General features: G+C 42.3%; 1 protein-coding gene across 2 annotated transcripts; it reads left to right on the top strand.

Moving 5' to 3' along the window:
* Positions 1 to 1230: 1230 nt before the first annotated feature.
* Positions 1231 to 9311, top strand: LOC135417853 (protein NDNF-like). Of its 2 annotated transcripts, XM_064662431.1 has the most exons (5): positions 1231 to 1716; positions 1878 to 1995; positions 3780 to 3975; positions 5867 to 6000; positions 7010 to 9311. In XM_064662431.1, exons 3-5 carry the CDS (start codon positions 3788 to 3790, stop codon positions 8359 to 8361), a joined length of 1674 nt encoding a protein of 557 aa, XP_064518501.1. In that variant the 5' UTR covers positions 1231 to 1716; positions 1878 to 1995; positions 3780 to 3787; the 3' UTR covers positions 8362 to 9311. The 2 variants fall into 2 exon arrangements, with proteins under 2 accessions (XP_064518501.1, XP_064518500.1); XM_064662430.1 differs by lacking the exon at positions 1878 to 1995.
* Positions 9312 to 9661: the final 350 nt, after the last annotated feature.

Here is a 9661-nt window from a genome sequence, read left to right as displayed (position 1 = left end):
TTTGCCATTTACCCTACTTTTGCTAGTTTTCCAGCATACATCCTGCAGTGTCCCTTCCTAGCTCCACAGTGCCAATATTCTGATCATACATAGCAAGGCTCCCACACGCTGTCCCTTTTTAAAAGCCCAGTTTCTCAGCAAAACTTTTCAGCCAACATTTGATGAACATCCTAATTATTCTTGCCACCTTCTGCAGTGAGAGTAAACAAACCATTGCATCAGTCGATGAGCAAATTTACATTTTTCAGAAGGATCTGCTATGCAAGATCTGTCAAAACCTCTTTCTACTTCTCTTTCATTTGCCCCTCTTCTTAGCAAACTTTCAGCCTAGAGAAGGCTTAAATAATATATCTCCAAATCCAGGGAGACAATGGTAAAGGGTTACTGCAAGTCACTCTCTTCAAACACCGAACAAGAGACTTTATTTAAAAACAAATAAAAGGCCTAGCCTCCCTACTATACTCTGTCTGTACCCCCTGGAAATTGCCTGCCTGGAAGCTCATGCAGCTTCCTGGAGCTTGCCTTTCAGAGCAGACATCCCCACAGGGACGATCCCGGGATGTCTTTCCCGACATCTCAGGCCAAGAAGCACAAGCAGCATGTGAATCCTGGCCATAAACTGCTCCAGCTCAGCAGGAGTAGCCTGAAAAGGACCATGGCTTTGCTACAACTGCTTTGTAGCCCCAACAAGCAAGCGTTTGGCTTGCTGTGAGCCATTTCTCATGCACCCTTTTCCTGCCTCCTCCCTCAGGCACACTGCTTTCACATCAGAAATACTCCCCCAACACTTTTGGAGTTTCTTTCTTACACAGCCTCTGCAAGCCAATAAAACTGCTCAGATCTATTCAGTAGATTCATTCCTGACAGTCTTCAAAGGATTGCTAATTCCAGTCTGCTTAAAAAAATGCAGGGCATTCCTCCTCTTACAGCTTTTCTGCCTTCCCTTCTTTCTGTAAGTCAGCACCTGTTGGGCCATGAAACAACACACCATAAACACAGTGCACCTGAAACTGTCTGCAGCTTCAGCAGCTTCTGCTGTGGGCAGGGAGACTGGACACTCCTTGGAAGGGCAATCCGGCTGCCTATGCAAAACCAGCTTTCCAGAGGAGAGTGGTTCACCCCTGGCTGGCTTGGATCAAGGGCTAACAAGGGTTAACAGTGTTTGCTCCTCTCTCCATCTCACCCCCTCCTCCTCCTCCTCACTGTGCATTTCAGTCAAAGACCTGCTCCCTGGCCAGCCACTGCCGGGATTAGGCTGCTCCAACAGTCTGGCTGACACTCTGTGCAGGAGCAGGGTCCGGGGGTCTGGAGGCAGCACAGCCGAACTGCTGCGCAGCCCTCCAGCAGGAACTCTAGAACTGAAGGAGCAACAATCACCACTCTGAAGATTTTAAAATTATGCAAGTTTAAAACAGCCTTTGAAAACACCCAACTTAAGAAAATACCAAATTTCTGGTGGTTTTCTTGTTGTTGTTGTTTGGGAGTTCTCCCCCCCCCCCTTTTTTTTTGTACTTTTCTTGAAAGACTGCAAGTATTTTAGTTGCTATGCCTGCTGAGGAGCCATATGGAAAAATCAGTTCTGTCCTCTTAAACTGGTTGCACAGTTTTGATTTTCATGTGCCTACAGAGATCTGAAAAGTCTATGTCGTTTTATTTTGTGCTTTTTCGGCAGAGAGGGCAAGTGGTCTGTGGATCATCTGGCCAAGAACACAATAGGTAAGCACAGTATTTTTTGTGTGACATATTTCCAAGAGTCTGAGAATATATTGTTTGTGTAATTGGGTGAAAATTACCACAGTCTTTAGGATGATGTTCTCTTTGGGATAAGCTGATTATAGGTTTGTTGATCACTTGGTTTGTTTGTTTTCCTGGAGGAGAAAAGCTGAGCTGCTGTGGTATCAGTGTGGTTTGCAAGATCCTGTCATTTAAACAGCAGAAAGACTTTTTTTTAATCCTCTCCGAAGGGGCAGAGCAACTCAGATTCCACTGTCAAAGGTAAAACAAAATATTTGGGGTTATATTTTAAATCTGTAAGCTATTATTAAACTACAAGAACAACAAAGTGGCAAAGTGACTCAGAGTCATAAGGAAAGCTCTGTTATAAGAACATTAAAAATGGAATTGATATAGAAATCTTAACTATTCTTTCAGCTTGTTCAGATGAGGGTTTTATCCTGCCCTCAACCAGGTGCTAAAAATATTAAAAACAGGCAGAGAATATATCAACTTTATTTGGATGTTGAGAGGGACATTCAGATGATCTGGCAGTGATAATTTCCATAATAATCTCACTGATACTAAAGATGTGCTTTACTTTGGGAATCACAGATTTTGTACATAAGAACCTACAGATGTATTCAATAGTATGTTTAAATATGCATATTTGAAATGGCATTAAAAAGGAACAGGTCCTTTTATAAAGTCACTTTAATTGCAATGGACAGCGGGTCTGTTGAACTACAGATTTGACTGCCTGAGATGTTCTGCACATTTGCAGCCACCATGAGGAAAGGGCTGATTTCAGAAACAAGTAAAAATTACAAAGACCTGAGCCTTTGTCTTTTATGTTCTTTTCTATCATTAGCCAATAATCATATTTAACCAGGATATTTACTCTTTGCTGCTTGGAAGATGCAATAAGCTACTTTTCCCTCAAAAAAAGGGATCTTGCTCACAGAGCTCCCTCTGCTTTCCAAATCCCTGAGCTACAGCTGGCACCTGTGTTAAAGGTCTGTGCCCTTTCCACTTCCATACTTTTCTTTTTGTGAAACTGGATGTGGCAGACAAAAGAGTTCTAAGCATAATCAGTAACCTCACATAGTAGTGTACTGTCAAATGCCTTGTCCTAACCGGAGTGCCCTGTCTGTGTGGCTCTGGACACTGTACACAACCTTTTAAATAACATCAGAAATAATGTCAGCATTTGCTGATGATTCTGGGGACTGGTTGTGTACTCTTCTCTCATAGATGCCAAGCTGGTAATAAAGCCTCCTGGGAACAGGGACACACCGGATTTTTTAAAAATCTCTCATCAGAGTGAGTACAATATAGTTGTTTCTGTGAGCAGCAAATGCTGAGATAGGCTGCAAGTGATGCAGGTATGAAAATGACGGGAAATACAAAAATCTAAGAACAAGATTACTGCCCTACAGTAATAAAGCCTTCCTCCAAATGAGATACACAAAGTGCTTAGAATCTCCTAAGTGTCAGTTTAGGGATTCTTACCCAGGATTCTCCACCTTTCATCTAGAAGTATCTTATACAACTCTTAATAAGTCTTGCTGATCCTCTTCTCTACACATAGAGAAATAAAAATTCAATGATCTCTGACCAACCAGCAGCAGCAGTGTTTGGGATATAGTGACCTCCTGTGAGTTTGAAAGTGACAGCTCCATTACAAACAGCTCAGCCCTGAAATTTAGGAAATGAACACTATAAACTACAAAAGAATATTTCTGATGTAATTCTCCACTCATTCTTTCAGCAGTAAAAGATTTTTTTATAACTGTCTTGTGATACTGTACCTGTGCTACATTGACCATATTTTCTATAACAAAAGACTTCATAGCAGCTTCTGCCACTAAATCTTTACAGAGAAATCCTCTGAGGAATATTTCTGTGTGAACTTTAAGCAATTTAGCAAAATGCAGACTGGCACTCTATGAATGCCCGACTTGCTGTGATTATGATAAATACCGGTAAAGGCACAGAAAGTGTCACTGACTATTTTCTCCCCCATGACAGCAGTTTCTATTCACTTTTGTCATCTCACTTTGCAGTACTGAAGATGTCCTGGCTCAGGTTTTATCTGCCTCTCCATGTTCTCATGGCAGCTTGCTTGTGCCATTCCATAAAAGCACCTACCACCAGTTCCCAACAGAGCTTCAGGACTGATCTCTTCAATTTCTACCACTCCTTGATACTTGCTGATGGTAAGGAAACTACAGTTCACCTGATGAAGGATATACCCAAAAGGTAAGAGCAAAATCAGCCACTCCTGTTCTCAAAGACTTCCCTGTGGCACTGGTAGTTGCACACTACCAGCACGAGCCAAAAACCTCTATGCACCTGCAGAGCTGTTCCAGTGCACACTGAATTTACGGAAAAAGGCCCATTGCTCAAGTGTCATTCCATTGCCCAGAATCTGGAATGAGCCTCTGAGATGACATTTAGGTTCATGTACACATCTCAGGCAGCTTTCTGTGGTGTTTGTCAGAGCAGCAGCACAACTGACACACAGTGGGTGGGCTCCAGCAGCAAACAGTTGTGCCACAAACAGCCTGGCTTCAGGACTGCAGAGACATCAGCTGTCCTACATTCGTGGTAAAATACAATTTTACCTAGCAAATTAACTATCCCCAAAATCAACAGAACATCCGCACAGACATCATCTCAGAGAAACTTCTGCCAGTGTCCTGCATGCTTGGAAGTGGTTTTGTTGGTAAGACCAAAAGCACTTTGGATGTGGAAATTCCACAAATTCTTTGCTTCCCCAAAATATCTGCAAAGTTTTCTGCCATACCTGGATATGTGGGTGATCTGGATATTACAACTGGTGCTGTATATTTTGGGTAGCAAAGATCAATCTGCTTGTTTGGGAAGAGAACATTTGAAGGGGTTTAATCAGACTCTACTCTGGGCAGTGACCAACACATACAGATTTTGACATAGACCCAAGTGGTCATGGAGCAGAGGGTGAGCCCAGATGGTTCAGTCTTCACATGAATTGCACAGACAGAAACTGGAACATGGCAATATGTTATATAATGTGATGATGCTCACAAGAGCAAGGAGCTCTCCCTGTTAAAGGAAAAGGAGTATTGAAATCTGAGAGACAAGGGAATTTTTCTATGCTCTTGGGGCATATTACAACTGCAATTATGAGGCAAAACCCCTCAAGTTTAGCAGGATCAGGTAAGGTTCTTATGAACCCCAGTCATCCAAAAAGAAAGCCAAGAGATGGCAAGTTTTGGCTTAGAGTAAAAGATGCAAGAATGTGGCCCAGTAGCCATATCCTGAAAGTAAGCCAGACCTCTAGGCTTACATGATCTATCCATAATGACTAGGCTTGTCTTACTAATAGAGAAAGAAACCCCTTGAATTGCCTTCATTTAAGTGCAGAGTGAGTGACCCAAGTCCAAACAGTTCTGTGGCCATACACAGTCTGTACAAAACCAACAGAAACAAACAGAGTGAGACAGGAGGTTGAGCTTTTTTTAGGCAGGAATCAAAGCTAACCAAAGACACTGATGTCACTTTGTACTGCTCATGCACAGCAGCCTTTGACACAAAGGCAATTAAGGTAGAACTGGCCTGGAGGAAACTGCCATTTACATCTAAAACTGATCAGGACTGGCTAAAACCACTCTGTTACATCTACTTCCTCTGACACCCAGGAAGACCTAGATATGCAAGCACACATGAGGGAGGATAGGGTCTAAGAGCCTTCACTAAACTCCATTCAGGAAACCCTGGGGATAAGTGTACCAAATTCCCCAGAGTTAGGTAACAGGTGGTTATCTAGAAGGCAGTTCAAGCTAAACTGTATCCATCATCCAAAATAACCAGCTCAGGACTAAGATATGATATTCACCTCAAGTGTGCTAAAATTCAGAGGGAAAAATATTGCCTAAGGTACATGAACAAAGCTTTTGGCAAATATTAATCATTAGGGGAAAAAAAAGAAAACCCACAGCACATACTCCTCCCACAGCTGGAGATTTCAGGCATTCACATCCCTTTGTGTGGATGCACCTCACAGAGCAACAGTCATTTCAATACCACATCAGAACAGCTGATTACAAGGAGTCTCGTGCAAACTTGAACTGCCTGACACTTTCCCTCTCTTTCTAATCCACATTTACAGGTACTACTTTGTTTTGGAAGAAAGCAGAGTCCTTTCACCTTTCACAATAACTGTGACCCCCTGTGATGTTCCCATCGAATGGAGCATACTTGTGCACAAGGCTTCAGCAAGTTTGCCAGGAAAAGAAACACAAGGTAAGACCTTCAGCACACAAAGTAAGACCTGTCAAAGCAGAGGCAAAGAAAGTATAAGTTACTCACAGGGAATTGTGTCACAGGAAATTCCCCACAAGCCTAAACATCTCACACTTCCCTCTCCTGCAAATTGCTGTGGGCTCACCCTGTTTCCATGGATGAAACATGGGAACCCATCAGATTTTGCCCTCAATTCAAGTAAATTAAGGATTATATGTGAAAAAAAGTCTACATCTAAGGTTAATATTTGGGAACAGCTGTAGGTCTTTGAGGCTGCACACAGATCAACTCCATAAGCTCTTTGTACTGGGCCAAACTTGGCCCTGCTGCCTCAGCTCTTTTTCTGTGGCTTAGGTCACTTGAGACAGTCATTTGCTCCCCACAGCAAAGCAGAAAAGATTTATCCATTTCTTCCTCTAGGATTATCATCCACCATGGCAGTGGGCATTATACTGCCAGTAGCCTAAAAGGCAATTCCTTTCCCTTGCATGACTTTTCTGAATTAACATTTCAAACTAAGAATCTGAAAGCTGCCATTAACATGTCTTACCTGTCAAGCAGGTACACCTGACCAAGTTCAAATTACACTCCCATGTTTTCCTTCTTCAAAAGAGACAATGGCACAAAACTAATCCAAAAGAAAACTCCTATTCTAGAAAGAGTGAGTCTCCTCAAAGTGAAGTACCCTAAGGGACAGCTAATGGAAGAAGAAAATTGTAGGGACATCAGGCATGATACAAGTTAAGCTTTTGCAATCTGTGGTTTCATAATAACAGTGTTTTTGAAAACATAATTCTACAGCTGCACAGCAGAAATAAAAGCTTCTCAAATTTTATTTTAATAAATTGCCAGTAGTAACATACTTTTACTAAAACATATTTTTAGTTATAATTATTGTTTTCAAGAAGAAAATATGATGTGCCCTAACATATGAACAGTAAAACTTATATGATGTGCTTTATTTCACGTTGGTTAAAACAGAAGTTACAAGTCTGCTTTTTGCCTGCAGGTGACCACGATACACAGGGGGTCTCAAAATCTCAGAAGGCCCCAAGCGTGGTGTCCACCATTTTTAACTACAAGGGAAATTCTGTAGAGACTTACATGGGTATGTCTTCTCATTCTGCCCTTTACATGCTGGAGTTCTTATCCACTGAGCGAGACACACACATTACTGTGTACCTAACAACTGACACAACATCTGGGCACCTCTATCCCGAGCTTCCAGTGGATCCACGCATAGATGTTATTGGAGTTGGGCATACAACTGTGACTCTGACCTGGAAACACAGTCCTTCTGTCCTGCAACATAGAGAAAGCATCCAGTACTGTCTCCTAGTTAACGAGAAGCACAACTACAAGAGCTTATGTGCTGCTGAGACAGCAATCAGGTCCTCTGGAATGAAGCTGCCACCTACACTGGCTTTGTCCCTCTCTCCGTACCTTCTCGAGCCGCAGCAGGTGATGATACTGTCCAACAGTGAACTGAGCATCATCAACAAAGTGAGCAGTGGGGAAGTCCGGCAGATCTGCATGGGCACCAAGAACACTTACACAGTGCCCAACCTCAGCCCCAGCACCCAGTATTACTTTGATGTTTTTGTTGTCAACCTCCTCACAAATGCCAGCGCCGCTTACACCGGGACGTTCGCAAGGACCCTGGAAGAACCTGAACCCAAGGTGACCGAGCTGAAAGATGGCAAAGTAATTCAGGTTGTCCTGGATGGGCAAAAGCAGAAATCCTACAGCCTGCAGTACCAGGCAAGGCACAAGAAAGTGCAGTTCTCCTTTCAGTTGTGTCGTGGCCAAGTACGGGTTCACATAACAAGGAACGGGAAAACAGTGGCATCAGAAAACATCTCAGGGCTGAAGTATTTCTCTTTGAAGGGAAAGCTGCTGGACACATATCTGGTGCAGCTGAGGTCCACAGAGGAATCTAACTCTTCTGTGAAAGTACAGGTGTCCCCCCATTTCCACAAGCCTTTATTCCCACTTCTTCCAGAGAGCTTAAAAATCAAGTCCTTCAGTAAACTGAGAACCTGCAACTCTGTGACCATTGCCTGGCTGGGAACACAGGAGAAGAGCAAGTACTGCGTGTACAAGAGAAGGATTGAGGAAGATCAGGTCTGGAGGGAACTGCAGAGTGCAGACAGGTGCTCTGGACCTGAATCTCGGCACAAATCAGAGAAAGTGCTGTGCAAGTATTTCTATGATCTGAATCTCCAGCGAGCCGTCACCACAGAGACCATCAGAGGGCTGGATGCAGGAACACTTTACTTGTTTGATGTTTATCTCTTTGGGCCATCTGGCATCCCTGTCAGATATCACAGCAAAGTTGTGAAGACCAGAAAAAAATGCTGAAGGTTTTAAAGACAAGTTTTGAAGTGAGTGAATGAAGACTTCTCAAAATCTACACCAATCCATGTCATAGCCTGTGCAGTTTAAAATATGCTGAGACAGAAAAAATATAAAGCCATGAGATTCTACAGAGAAAAAAAAAAATCTTAGTTGTCTAGATCATTACACTTACTTTTACATCTCCTCGCCTGTGTAGGGTGAGGTTTTTTCTTTTCCTATCTCATTCAGACATCAAAAACAGACCTGTGAAACAAACCCACGTAACGTGGAAATAAAATACCCTAATGGCACCTATGAGAAATAGATTGGTTACCTAAAATGCTTCTGAAATCCAATACAGAAGTGCTGGGAAATGCCTCACAAGAAGCACACATTATTTTCAAGTCCCAGAGAGTTTTCCCACTTTCTGTAACTCACTGAGGTAATGAGGAACTGAGAGACCCCCCAAGTCAGGCTGCTCTTGAGAAACTGAACTTCCTCCCTGCTTGAACAGAGATGGAGACAACAAGAAATTAAAAGAAGCAGTGCAACTGGTGTAAAGCTCCACACCTCGAGTGAAGCAGGCTGAAATACATCTTCCCCTGTTACCTGCATGTTTGCTTGGTTTCATTTCTATAGAGAAACTGTGCTTGATCAGAAACACAAAATTCAGGCCAGGAACTAGCTCTGGATCCAGCTTTTCTGGGGAGAGTATACAAACACACTGCTGTGCTGCTGCCCATTGAGGAAAGCAGCAAGTGAGGAATCTTGCCACAGAAAGAAGATTTATCTATAACCTCAGATATCGAGCCCCTGTCTATGACTGTGTGACTCCTGAGTGTAATATATTCATTCTTTACATCTTTAAATGAGCCTATCTCAATGAATGCATTGCTTTGAGAAAAACTAAATGTGGTTTTCCTATTAAATACCATGGAGGAAAAGAATATTTGTAGTAAAAATCCTGACAAACACTTCTTAGTTGCCTTGTTTCTTTGATTACTTTCCTTAGATGACATGAGATAGTAAAAAAAAAAAAAATTGGAAAAAATTCAACCCCCTTGTGTTGAATGTCAATTATCAGCAGAAAATATTTTGCACACAGGCTCTGGAATTTACATATGAATGGATATGATAGATCCACTGACCTCCCAGAGGTTGCCAGAGAAACCTTGCCTGCAGTAATTCTCTTTTTTCTACAATTACACTAAGAAAACACATAAATTATTAGTTCCATTATTGTATATTTCAGAAGTTCTCTTGCAATTCAAGGCCATCAAGGTTCTAGTTTGAGCAATTATTGCCTCCAAGCATGTTTGAAGGC

Source organism: Pseudopipra pipra, chromosome 8 (assembly GCF_036250125.1).
Source record: "Pseudopipra pipra isolate bDixPip1 chromosome 8, bDixPip1.hap1, whole genome shotgun sequence".
Classification (NCBI taxonomy): domain Eukaryota; kingdom Metazoa; phylum Chordata; class Aves; order Passeriformes; family Pipridae; genus Pseudopipra; species Pseudopipra pipra.
Note: the sequence above shows the minus strand (reverse complement) of the source record. Positions and strands in the feature narration are given on the sequence as shown.

What these genes read in the sequence shown, in the direction of transcription:
- LOC135417853 (XM_064662430.1), top strand. Translation starts at nt 3,788, where the DNA reads ATGTCCTGGCTCAGGTTTTATCTGCCTCTCCATGTTCTCATGGCAGCT. An exon ending in ATGAAGGATATACCCAAAAG is followed by an intron (nt 3,976 to 5,866) that starts GTAAGAGCAAAA and finishes CCACATTTACAG; the next exon opens with GTACTACTTTGTTTTGGAAG. An exon ending in GCCAGGAAAAGAAACACAAG is followed by an intron (nt 6,001 to 7,009) that starts GTAAGACCTTCA and finishes TTTTGCCTGCAG; the next exon opens with GTGACCACGATACACAGGGG.